The sequence below is a fragment of the Apium graveolens genome, chromosome 1, assembly GCF_009905375.1.
Source record: "Apium graveolens cultivar Ventura chromosome 1, ASM990537v1, whole genome shotgun sequence".
NCBI classification, from domain to species: Eukaryota; Viridiplantae; Streptophyta; class Magnoliopsida; order Apiales; family Apiaceae; genus Apium; species Apium graveolens.
This window is the reverse complement of record NC_133647.1, coordinates 76,922,897-76,936,565: the sequence shown is the minus strand read 5'-3', so window position 1 is coordinate 76,936,565 and position 13,669 is coordinate 76,922,897. Positions and strand designations below refer to the sequence as shown.

The 13,669-nt window shown below is 31.9% G+C and overlaps 2 protein-coding genes across 8 annotated transcripts; one reads left to right on the top strand and one right to left on the bottom strand.

Annotated features, from left to right (window-relative positions):
• The first annotated feature begins 412 nt into the window (after positions 1 to 412).
• On the top strand, positions 413 to 1,766 carry LOC141664590 (nicotianamine synthase-like). The gene has a single exon (XM_074470550.1). It carries the CDS (start codon positions 556 to 558, stop codon positions 1,534 to 1,536), a length of 981 nt encoding a protein of 326 aa, XP_074326651.1. The 5' UTR covers positions 413 to 555; the 3' UTR covers positions 1,537 to 1,766.
• A 2,764-nt stretch (positions 1,767 to 4,530) lies between these two features.
• LOC141664559 (uncharacterized) lies at positions 4,531 to 12,362 on the bottom strand. 7 transcript variants are annotated; one of them, XR_012552035.1, is made up of 12 exons: positions 12,232 to 12,362; positions 11,798 to 11,896; positions 11,227 to 11,394; positions 11,007 to 11,131; positions 10,324 to 10,445; positions 10,168 to 10,250; positions 9,025 to 9,189; positions 7,680 to 7,862; positions 6,382 to 6,476; positions 6,186 to 6,278; positions 4,927 to 5,043; positions 4,531 to 4,847 (listed from the first exon to the last, which is right to left on the bottom strand). XR_012552035.1 is itself a non-coding variant. In XM_074470521.1 (12 exons), the coding sequence occupies exons 1-11, from the start codon at positions 12,271 to 12,273 to the stop codon at positions 4,940 to 4,942; spliced, it is 1,284 nt and encodes a 427-aa protein (XP_074326622.1). In that variant the 5' UTR covers positions 12,274 to 12,362; the 3' UTR covers positions 4,531 to 4,847; positions 4,927 to 4,939. The 7 variants fall into 7 exon arrangements, 6 of the variants coding, with proteins under 6 accessions (XP_074326622.1, XP_074326617.1, XP_074326641.1 ...); XM_074470521.1 differs by having other exon boundaries at positions 6,186 to 6,283; XM_074470516.1 differs by having other exon boundaries at positions 4,531 to 5,043; positions 6,186 to 6,283.
• Positions 12,363 to 13,669: the final 1,307 nt, after the last annotated feature.

Below are 13,669 nucleotides of genomic sequence, written 5' to 3'. Positions count from 1 at the left end.
TATATAATCTCATTTTTTAATATTTTAAAATTTTATATAAACTGGTTACTCAATAATTATATTATGTTCAATTGTTAATATTAATGTCCTTATTTCTTGAGGGAGAATTCGACTTTTACTTAAAATTGAAATTTAAATTCTACATTTTAATACGTACAAGAACATGCATGTACGGTGAATTCTCAGTTCGGCAGTGTAAAATATTTTTAAATTACACAAGACTACAAACAAGATGTTTAAAAAAATGCCTTTTTAGCAAGTTGCTGGAGACATTATTTATCAGCTACAGAAAATATGAGAAAGGAAAAGTAAATAAATAGAGAAGGAAAATCTAAAAGAAATGGAGTCCCAGTTAAGGTGTGGCCCACAAGTGTTCTTAAATAGAGACCCTGGGATGGACTTGGAGAATTGTTTCAAACTAACAAGAAACAAGAAATTCTCATCCATTACATAGAGACTGTTATTATCTTCTTAAATTAATAATATATATATATATACCCTGGCAGCAAGTTCTTAAATTATTTGTTATCTCGTTCATAACCTCATAGTGTCGACATGGTTTGCCAGGATTTGCCTTTAGTCCAAAAAGTTTGCGAAATCTATGACAAACTCTCCAAGTTAAACAGTCTCAAGCCTTCCAACGATGTCAACACTCTCTTCACCGATCTCGTTCTCACGTGCATCCCTCCTGCTCCTATTGATGTTACTAAGCTTTGCAAAAATGTTCAGGATATCAGGTCTAATTTAATCAAAATTTGCGGCGAAGCTGAAGGCCTTCTTGAATCTCATTATTCTTCCATTTTAGGGTCATTTGATGACAACCCTTTGGACCATTTGTCCATTTTTCCTTACTACTCCAATTACCTCAAGCTTAGCCTCCTTGAGTTCACTATCTTGACTCAATTTTGTCCCAAACTCGATGAACCGAAACGTGTGGCGTTTATCGGATCCGGTCCCCTCCCGCTCAGCTCTATTGTCTTGGCAACCTACCACTTGACAAACACTAGTTTTCACAACTATGACATTGATAGCTCCGCTAATTACTTGGCTTCTCGTTTGGTTTTAAAGGATCCGGACTTGTCAGAACGGATGTTTTTCCACACGATTGATGTGATGGAGGTAACAAGTGAGTTAAAAGAGTTTGAGGTTGTGTTTCTAGCTGCTTTGGTGGGGATGGACAAGACGGACAAAGTTAGTGTCATTGATCATTTGGCCAAGTACATGGCTCCAGGGGCTATTCTGATGCTGAGGAGCGCTCATGGGGCACGCGCTTTTCTTTATCCTGTGATTGATCCTTGTGATCTTCTAGGTTTTGAAGTTCTCTCTGTGTTTCATCCTACTGATGATGTTATCAACTCCGTTGTTATTGCGCGTAAGTTGCCACTGCCTTTTCAGTCCTCAAATCCTGATCAGCAAGGACAGCTTGAAGCTACTCTTGTTCTTCCTACCAAGTGTTCCGAGATTGAATCATTCATTTACCCTCTCAACCAAATTAGCTTGATTGAGGAATTGGCACTTGAGGAGCAGATGTCATGAAATACCACAAATTTATCGACTTTCAATATTTATCTTATTTCCAAATTTCCCACAACAATTTATCTAGCTACTCATATATGGTGGCCTAATTATGAAGTTAGAGGTGTGGTTTCATTGGTTTGTCAAAGTTTATTTCTGCATGTCTAACGTTTTATGCCCAGCTGCAATTTGTTTCAATGTTGTGTCCTTTAATCTTAGTTTTAATAAAAGATGACTACCATTTACCTCTACATGATGCTTGAATTTTTTTGGTATGTGATATTGCTATGAAATTATTAAGCTCTATTATCACACTTTTCACCTTTTTGAACTTGAACAAATTGTGTCAAATTTAAAATCAAAGTACATAGATAATTAGTCGGACTTAAATTGGACACTTAATATAATTGAAAAATAAGTAATTTTTTAAAATATGTATTGTTGAGTCTATAATATGACTGTGCATGAAGAAGGGTTGCAAAAACAATGTGTATAAGATATGGTAATCCTTTTCTTGTTTGTCCCTCTAGTTTCTGATAAAATAATTTATACATCAAATATATGTTGCAAAAAAGAAAAAGTGTGGCCATGATATATAATAGGGCTTTAGTCAAAATTATATTTTAGAGCTTCTTAGGTTATGTTATAGTATAATTATACAGAATGAATTGAAGAATTTGGAATTCTTAAATAACTGGGACTTGACGCAAAATGTTCATAGCAATGTACATAGGTGGAGATGTAGGTGGCACACCCTTCAATGCAAAATTGGTTTTGTAAGTTTAATTAACCTACTAGGAAACAAACAATTGCTCAGACTTGCACTTTCCATCGTGTCCAGGGAAGTAGTTGCTACTTGCTAGCTGAGATCAGGTCTTTCACTTTCTTCGTCCCTTTTTGTGTGTGCGTTATTCCCTTGTATCTGCAGTTGACATAACAACTTATATCCACCTACATTTCCCTTTGCTACTACAATCACATAAACTTTCTCCACATAACAAGTTTCAGATTCTGACTACTTGATAACTTTTACTCCCTCCTGCCTAATTACAACGGCCGCCCATAAAGATTTAAGTGTTCTAGACCAATTTTTAATATACTGGCCCTATCTTTTAAGATCAGTATGCTAAAATTATTTTATTACTCAACAACACAGTCAAATGCATGTAAATTATATCAATGCATATAAATTCATCACTATATACAACAATCTACATATACTTAGTTTTTTTGGGCATTTTTAAAAAATACCCAAATCTAAAAATATTTTTACAAAAATACTAAGTATCATTTTTTTAAAAATATTGCAAAAATACTTCTTTATGTATAAAAATACTATTTTTCAAAATTGTTTTGCAAAAATAAGGTTTTTTATAACTTGAATCAAGTGCATGCAACATTCGATAAATTTCCACAGCCACATGCAAGCTCAAATGCAAACAAAAAAACTCGATTCAACTAGCTGCATGTCTGCTTGATTTTAGTTGATTATGGTTAATTCCGTATTTTTGCAAAAAAGATTCAGAATATAGTAAAATCGCAACAAAATTTAAAAAGTTAGTATTTTTGATAATTTTTCTATTTTATTTGTGGTATCCTAAATGTTAGGCTTGGTGTACTTACCACTACAAAAAAACAAGGGTAAATTTGACCGGCCAAATATGACTGCGGCTAAATTTGACCGTCAACGGTCATATTTAAGGTCAACTTTAGTTTATAGTTGGTCAGATTTAATTTTGACCGCAGACGGTCAAATTTAAGGTCAGTCATTTATTTGTAACTGGTCAAGATTTAATTTTGACTAACAGCGGTCAAATTTAGCCGTTTTTCTTGTAGTATACTTAAATGTTAATTAATAATTAGGTTTCATTTTTATATCTACCCAAGGGCCTTCCCTGCTAATTAGTAATCGGGTTTCATTTAAAAAAAAATCTTTCTACAAATAAAAAATTAATATTCATTTTTTTAATAATTCATATCATTTGTTTAGCAAGGGTTTTAGTTTTCTCCCCTTTCTAATAAAGTTGTCAAAAATTGCAAAATAGTGGAGCCGTTTTGTGACTTGGTAAAAGCTTTAGGCGGCAAAACTAACAAATAAACCAATCTTTGGTAATACTTAGCTAAGCCAGCATCATGACAAATGAATTGTAAATGATATTCTGGGAGCCGGAGCCCTGTGAATACTGAAAGATCGTTATTCATTATTACGTATTTTAATCCAACTTTTTTTAAAAAAATAATAATAATATTGGACGACCTATTAAAATTTACAATATATCAAGCATTTTAAGATAATGAAAATAAACAAAACACTGACCGAATTAATTTCATAGTGAAAAGGCAACGACAAAAATAGTTAAAACATGACTATTAAATTAAGATATATCTCGTGAAAAAAAACACACAACTCCACACCTTTAATTTCCATAATTTTGTACACAGATTTTTTTTTTTTTTGACAAATACGGCTTATAGCCTTACAAATGATTATTTGTTCTTAAAAGATAATCGAATTCAGGACTTGAAACGATAGAAAATAAACTAATAAGCACTTGAGATATCCAACGGCGCTTTTTCTCCCCTAGACTTTAGTTTGGAACGTTTAGCTAACTTTATAGATTAACTTAAAAATGTTAAGTATCTCAAATGGCTCCAAAGAAAAAAAATCAAATGCTAATGTATAATGCAAAAAATTGGTAACTATGCTAATGATAATAAGATATGACTTTACGTGTGCATGTCACGCCATTCAGGAAAATTACTGAGAACCAATTCGGAACACAGCACGCAGCCTTGTACCAGATGAAACTTTTGGAGTTCATTTGTGCTTCACCTTAAACTCAGTAGTCCACATCTTGTATTGAAGAGTTTTAATCTCAAACAGAAAGAGAGTCATCCAGTTTTTCATTAAATAAGCGAACTTTCTAAGAGATTGTCAAGATTCTGGAAACAGACTACATTCAAATCAGAATGCAATTTTTCAGAGCATTTCTTGTAGTTATTACAACGTTACCGGAAACTAAAGGCTTAACACCAAGATTCAATATGACCAAGGAGGGGTAAATTATAAGCCAAGATAGCACAATGTCACAATTACGCAGCGGCGTTACATTGCTAATGTCACCCTTTAACAGAGAACTATAATAAGAGAACATGAAATGTCAATTTAACTTGATATTTCACCACCCATAAAAGTTTTTTTTCGCTAGTTTTAAATATGTAGCTCGAACTCATGTTGGATCAAAGGATGTGCTGTGCGAAGATCTACAGACCTAGAAACCTCGTCATAAGATTGAAAATTTTTAAAGGGAGAAAAACCAAGACTAGCAGGCCTGTCAGGATAAACAGTTTATAGTTATGTATGCTTCTGCTTGGAAATGCATATAAGCATATAAACTACATATTACGTACGGAACTTCCAACTTCACAAAGAGGGGCAGTATTTTGACCGAAGATTACTGAGCACCCCTGCATACTCTGCTGGAGTTCCTTCATTTAAGAACGTGTGGTCCCACAGCTTCACAAGATCTGTTATAGGAGAAGCAAGATATATTAAATTCCTCAATTTGGGGAAAGATACCAAAGTATGTGAAATAATTTACAGAGAGACAAATACAGAAAAGCAAGTCAATTTTCCATCACTGTTACCTTTTCTCTAAAAGACATACAATAACTTACCTAGGATGGAATTCAATGAGGATAAAGAGCGAGATAAGATAAACAAGTATTATTATATGACCATGTTACATCTATTAGAAATTAGCAAGGAAAAATAATTCTAAGTAAGAAAAATATACTCCCTCTGTCTCATTCAATTCTATAAAGTTTATAGTTTCCTTTTTGGGAAACTACTATCCACTCACATCCACTCACATCCACTACTTTCTTCTACACTCACTTTATACATTAAATATTAATCGGTCCCACCACTTTATCCATTTTTCTTACTTTTCTCCACTAAATTACAATTTTTCTTAATCTCCGTGTCACACCCCATATGTATATAATGGGTGGGACGGACGGAGTATCCTATTCAAGACTACCTTACACTGAAATGAGACTAAATGATTAATCTATCTGCATGTAAAGCAGTAGATAAGAGAATACGATAATTGCACATAAAAACAACAGGGAGGGATTTCTATTGCTTAAACAATTAGCAGTGAACAGCCAGAACATCACAGATGTATGGTAATTACTAACTGAGCACAGTTTACATATAGGTCATAAATTTTACTCGATATTTGATTTATTCCCGTGTAGCATATGACATTTCACACAATTTAGAACTTGAATTTGTTACTCACATATAGCATATCACGTATCAATCAATTCAGAACTTGCAAACTCCAAACAAGGGGGGTTTGGTTCATGGTTAATCAGCCCAGTTAACAAAAAAAGGAACCTTATCTCATGTGCTATTGTTAGCAAATCGATTGTCGCGAATGGAAACCCCATTCCCATTAAGTGGGTGTGACCCTAATCCCTCCATACCCCTTGGGATTGCATTTCATTCCCATTCCAATTGCATATCAATCCTATGAAATTTTTCATATTTATGAGTGCAGAAACAATAGTCATGCAAAATGTCCAGCACCTCTGAATCAAGTTTTGGCAAAGGTAGTAGCCCATATTTCAAGAAAAAAAGCAATAGATGGTCATATGCATACCTGCTTTATCTGTTGAAGGAAGGCACATGATGATAATGTCGAATCTTGAGATATTGGTTAAACTTTCCAGATATTTGACTGACATAGCTAGTTCTTCACTGCCACACAAATGTATAAGAGCATATGATAGTACTTAATTATATTTATTTAATTAAGAAAGAGGCAAGTTCCAAATTATTGGTAGAGGTTTGCTTACTTGAATATTGTGGCAATGCACCTAACTATATCAATTAATATCAGAGCGGATAAAGAATTCTTAAATATCCGAGGTAATGCGACTGGCGATGTTACCTAATTAAGAGAAGATAAACATTAACTTAAACAAAACAAAGCAAAGCAACTAGTATAAAAATACTAAAGATAAGGAAAGAGGGATAAAACTTGCAAAATATGTGTTGGTAGTATCATTTTCATTATTGAGGTTTCCTTGCTTTTAGGGAGGGGGGTCTTAAACCGCTGTTCCCATCCCATGTATTAATATTTTCAGCTTTTTAATTTATTTGTCCCACAGTCCAAGACATTTCACTTATCATGTGCATTGATAAATATATTTACTAAAGATTTCATATACTCTGAGGCCATGTTTGTTTCATGGGATTATAATCTCGGGATAATAATCCGGGGATTACTAATCCCATCAAAATTAGTCTTATGGATTAAATAATCCTCTCCTAAGTTTGTTTGGAAGGATTAAGTGTAGGATTGTAATTTAATCCTTTAAAATTTTATCCTATGTTTGTTTTGAGGGATAGTACTAGCGATTGGAATATAGTCCATTAAATTTTCCAATCCTATGTTTGTTTCATATGGGATAACAATGAGGGGATTATAATCCTTTAAAAAATGACTTGTAGAAGGCGATAAAACAATACCTCCTCCCACCAAGTATTAGAGGGGATTATAGTCCTATCATCTACTCCAACAAAACAAATATGGGATAAGATAATTTAAAAGATTATAATCCTTGGATAACTCTTCACTAATTTTTTACAAAACAAACATGGGATTGGAAAATTTAAAGGATTATAATCCTATCCCCTACTTAATACCATTAAACAAACATGGCCTGATAGACTGGAATAACAAAAGGGAAAGGGGTGGGTGGGGTAATAATTACTCTAAAATCACAAGGACTGGATGCTTGCATTACTGAAGAGTTTGGATATTAGTGGTCTCAGCTGGGAGTTAATCTAGCAAAGCGTGAAAAAAAAGGTTGGAACCAGAATAAACTTCAGTTTGTAATAAAGAGGAGCATGGTAGCTGCATGAACTGTAAACAGTTTCCAAAAATTTTAAAATTAATATAAGGAAGGAAAACCTACAAGTAATGTGACAAAACAGGTAAAGTTACACTTACACAGATATGGTAGAATAGAGTATGTAAAACTAACGACAGGCACTAAGAAAAAGTATAGTTATGCATGTACATGGACAGTGCTTGTCCAGTTGCATTTATTAGGAGTTATAAAAGGAGGAGAAACAATTATGTGTATACCTTCAGCAATCGTGCCTGTAAACTGCGATCACCAGAGAGTCCTCGCCAAGAAACCTCAAACTGATAAGCAGAAGTCGGAGGGGTTATGTTTTTGGAAGCTTCAGCTGTTGCAAGGGTAGCTGCGCGAGCAGCAAGCTCTTGAACTGAGGCCTTTAACTCTTCGTGGCCAGTTTTGTGATTTCTCTGTGAAACGTCAATCCACAAAAGTCTTGAGCAAAAAAGAAGAGAAAAAATATGTATAAACAAAGCAATTATAGATGAACCATCTAATTGGGATTGGTAAATACAAGACTGGGTATTTAAGGTAATTCTTAAAAAAATATAAAAATTCAAAGAAATTTTTCTTGATAAACACAAACGCAAATACTCAATATCAACTAGAAGCACCATCCGGAACTAAAATACTATATGGATTTATTGATCAGGAATTGTTACTTAACTTTGGAAACAGTACTTTTTCTGTAAGTTACTCGACTGAAAACTACTTGTAGTCGGTGCTTTGCGCCGAAGACAACATATAGACAGATGTATTCTTGGTACATTGTCATTAGCAGCTATAACTTTAGAGTGTATTACAAAGAAATCATCCCTCTATTCTTCAGTACAATTACACGCTAATTCTTCATTAAAATATTCACCAATCATTTTGGATAGTATCTAGTGTCTCTTAGATTATATCCGCTCAATAAAGTATCATACATAGCATGAAAAGAACCATTGCCTGTCATGTTCTTCATAAACTACAACTCCATTTGGGTCTCAAAACATAATTAATTCGAAAAACTGTAGGCCCTTGCCCCACATCCGTCTGATTTTATGATAATTCCATGATATAACATTTGTTAAGACAATAGAGATTAGTTATTTTTTTTATTTCAACTCTTTTATAGCTCAAACATGCAGCCAAGCCACCAAAGAGGACATACCAGTTACATAGGTGCCCGGTGCACATCTTTGATGTCAAGTTATTCATTGTGTTCAAAGGTCCCTAAAAGTTTTTATATTAGTAATATAAGTTTTTGCTAGGAATGTAATTGAAGATAAAAAGAAAAAATTCTGGATGCAATGGTCTTGCAAGAAGATATCACAATATAAGATTAAAATATTCGGAGCCTGAAAGCTGCCAAATAGGATTTTTGGTATACCCTAGCATTTGTACATCATAACATTTCCCGTGTATAGCACTTGTGTGCACTCACTATCAAGAAGGTGTCCTCATTATATTGCGCTATCTGACTTTCTGCTTATGTCTTAATTTTATGGAAATCACAAGTTTAAATTTGTTTACCAGTTGACATAACCACCAAAAAAGAACATGTTGAAATGATGTAAGCAATCATTATACCTTTTTACTATCTACATCCATTGCAGCCACACCTGTGTTTTGAGAAGCCCTCGGAACAGGTTGGACACTATCATTCTGAGCACTCATTTCTATGACAGGCTTCGCTGCCCTTTGGACTCCCTGCTCTGCACTTTTCAAGGATGCAGCAGCTTTTTCAAGAATCTCCTGGATATAATGTTTGAATTCAGTTAAGTAGCATGTAATTGTAGCAAACATCACCATCTCACCCATACTACACAGCAAATTACGCACGGGCTATAATTATCATTATGACAGTTACTATTAATACATTTTCTTAAATCGAATGGGGCGACTTCTTTAAAAAACTAGCATCTTTACGGCACTAGGTTAGGTCACAGTTCCAGCCTCGACAAAATGAATTAATTTAATTTCATTGTTTAAACTTTTTTCAATTTCATAAAATTACAATTCCAGCCTCGACTAAATGAATAAACTTAATTTTCCTTGTTTAAACTTTTTTTAATTACATAAAATTACCATTACGAAATTACTTCTTAATTGACAATTTATACTATCACAACTCTGACTGTATATAGGGCCTGTTTGTGTGCAACTTATAAGTCAGCTTATGACTTATAAGCCCGTAAGAGCTTATCGATGATTGTTTGTCAACCCAACTTATAAGTTGAATTTGCAACTTATAAGCTGAAAAGTTGAATGTTAGCAATGACGTAATTTTTTCAACTTATTATGATTTTTTTGCTTTTTTATTTATTTTTATTTTAAAATATATATTTGTAAATGTTAGTCTAATATTAAATTCACGAATTAAGATAATTATATTTAAAAGTTATTTATTTTAGCTCATTTAAGTAAAAAAAAAATTGACTTATAAATAAAATTATTCAAACAGTTACGTAACTTATAAGTATTTATCTACTTATCACTTATTTATTTTAAGTCATAAGTTACTTATTTTAAGATTTTCTTAAACCGGCACATAAGTTATCCTAGCTTATTATATTACAAAAGTTCCAGCAATATAACATCATTTGAAATATTTACTTAGAGATAATTAAATTTCTCAATTTCAATGCTATCTAGCACCAAGTGTTTTCTTTTCCAGGCTTTATACTTTTAGGATAAAAAATACTGAATCTGGTACCAATGATACCTGATTACCTTTTCATACAAAGACTTAATTTCAGCATGCTGTCTTTTAATCTCTTGATTGTGAGGCTCCAACCTTAAGGCAAACTCAGCATCTGCATATAGCAAATACTTGTCAAATGCATATACAACAAAAATATGAATTTACATAACTATATGTAAACATACCCTCAACTGATTCTTTAAGTTTCCGTAGTTCTTTTCTGGCTGTTGATCTGCGTGAGTATGCTTTAATATATCTATCATCTAAATTTAGAGCTTCAGTACAGTCATCTTCAGCCTCCTGAAATCTAATAAATATAGAAAACTTTGTCATCCACAGTAATATATATATAAAGTTCAAAAGCATTACCCCGAGAATAGAAAAGAGAGCATTTCAAAACAGGCAACTTCCATAACATCAAATTTATAAGATCTTTACAAATTAATTAAAAAATTAAAATATTATTTAGTCCAATTTGTCAGGTACGAATTTCAGTGACCTCGCATACAAGGATTTAGATGCCACAAAATATAACAAATAGTGTGTGAACTATAGACTTAATCTCAACTGCATTACAAATTTAGATGCCTTTATATTTTATGAAGTCTATAGTGACTGAGAATCCATAAATCGAAAAAGGTTTATTCGGTTTCTCATCTATGCTTAAAATATGCCCATAAGCAGAACTCCGTTGCACGGAAACTTAGAAAAATGAATTCTTTTCATTTTTTTAATTTTTTGACACTTAGAGAAAGGAATTCAATATCTTTTGTACCAAAATTAATGTATATAAGAAAGTAAAAAACACACATGCAGTAAATAACAAATGGAAACAGCACAGAAAGGAAGACAGAAAATGAAATCTTGCCTCCTCAGCTTTAGATAAGCCATTGCTCTGTTTGCATAAGTTACCGCGGTCGGTAAGAATGCAATGCTCCTAGAATAGCAGTCAATTGCTTCTTGGTATTTCTTCTGCTTGAAATATGCATTACCCTGAGAAGCAAATTGAAAAAACATAGGGTACATAAAATCATGCTTTGCTATACTGCCTCAATCAGTCTATAATATTTTTTGTTAAAATAGTATACCAACTCTTTTTCCGAATTAGCATCAATAGGACTCCCTTCTGTCATAAAGCGACTTGATACGTTGTCCATTGCATTATAATTTCTTAAGTAATCGAACTGAGTAGCTGAACTATTATTTGATGCAGATTTCTCTCTTTGTTTTCTATCTTCACCGACTATTCCCATCTTCTGAAAAGAAATAAAGGTATTACAACTATTACATGAATAATCTGGAATCAGCAAATACTAATGCAATAACTTAATGAAGACCCTTTAAGCATTTGTCATCTTCTCATTTCAGACAATAAAAAACACTTCAATATAAGATAACAAAATGTAATCCTTACTTAATAAGATAACAAAATGTAATCCACTTATTAAAAAAATTATTCGTTTCTTTTTTCAATTAAAACGTGAAGTCTTTCCACCGTGACTAAATCCATTTATTTCATACTAAGCTCGTTTACACTCATTCTTGAAAAGTTACATGAATTTTACAAAAAAAACGCATATTTTACATATCATCACCTAAGCTCAAATGCAGTACATAGATATAAAACTCGATGCTAATCGAATATAGATAGCTTTATACCGGTTTTTCCTTGCTTAAAGATTGAGACTTTAGTTTCTTGTCCTTGTCTTTGAGTGATGATTCCCAGTCCTGCAAATTATTTAAGAACCCCTGAAAATTCTGTATTTACAACCAAAAAGAAATCCAATTAGCTTTAAAAACATTGAGAAGAAACAAATGAAACAAGAACTGAAGTATAAACCAAACAATAAATTGAGCTAAAATTTAGTAATCACACACTGCAAAACAGTAATTAGTGAAATCCCGAATATTCTAATACATAGAATATTAGAATTATTTACTTACACACACGCACACACTTTCTACTGACTAAAAAAAATTTAGTTAAGAGAGAGAGAGGGAGAGAAAGGGAGAGGGAGAGAGAGGGAGAGAGAGAGGGAGAGAGAGAGAGAGAGGGAGAGAGCGAGAGAGAGGGGGAGAGAGAGAGAGAGAGCCTGGTTTTGATCACGCGCATGTTTGGGCGGGATTTTGGCCATTGCTGAGAGCTTTTTGGGTGCAGAAGCTTCAAGAATTGGGAACAAAAGGGGGTTTTCTTTCTTCGTCACCCCGGTTCCCTTTTGTTGTATTTTATTTAAAACTCTAATAAATAATTTGTGGTAAACATTTTTTGACTTAATAATTTAATTTTTTTTAAATTAATAAATTTGATTTTTAATCTATCTACACTTCCGGGCCTGTTTGGGATTTTTTTTAAAGGAAACTTATAAATTAAAATTGAAAAGTGCTAGGGATTTTTGCGCGTAGTGCGCTCAATAAACTTTAATTTTTTTTAATAGTTTAAAGTGAATAATTTTTACTTAAATTATTTTGTTAGAAATATATATATGTATATAATTAATTCAACTGAGGTGTTAATATCTTTTTTTCATTTCATCTTTGAAAGTTCATTTTTTTAGTAAATAAATATTGTTTAAACAATTTTTGTAGGTTATAAATGTTGTTTACGCGATTCTTTCAATTTGATCACGGTTTTAACACATTAAACATATAAACTCGAAATTAATTTTTATTAATTACTCCTCTAACAGCATTAATATATATATATTATATTTTGATATAAAATTTAGTTCAATAATGCTCGGCATCGCTTTACGGCTCCACCTCGCACTTTAAACTTTGAAAAAATAAAAAATATAAATACTTTACATAAGTTATTTTAAATATATTAATTGACAATCACTATGTTATATTTGATGTATAAAATTTGCAAAAGTAAACATTAGTGCATTAAAATTATTTTGCTAATAGAATTTTTTTATTAAAAATTCATTTTAATATTACCAATAGCCATCTTACATTGGCACCTCCTTATTTAAACATTATAAGATTAATTTTCCGAAAAACAAATATAAAATTAAAATATTTCTTTTCTCGAAATAGTTTGCTCTAAAAAAATTAAAATTACATAAAATTACTTTAATTGTCAAAATATTTAAGCTTTGACATACTATTGAAAATATCTCTTATTTATTTGAGAATATAACCTGTCACTAATAATTGTCGAAATAAAAAAAAGTTTTATAACTGAGGATTCATGTTTGTGATATCATGTATTTTAAAACTTAATACCAAACTAATTAGAATTATAAATATATATTTTTAACGCAAAAGATTGTTAAATTCTTAGAAATTATGAGTGTACTTTTTTTAAAATCCAAAAAAATATAATTTATCATTTAACATTTTTATTTTAAAAAAATAGATTCGAAAGGTGATCACGTAATTAAAGTATAAAAAGCCGACTACAATCATTTATTTATACTAAATATTAGAATACAGTAGCGTATTTGCTTGTTAAATATAAAAAAGTCAATCGGGCAAAAAAAAAATATTATACATGCCATTATATGTATTACAATTTATTTTAACTCA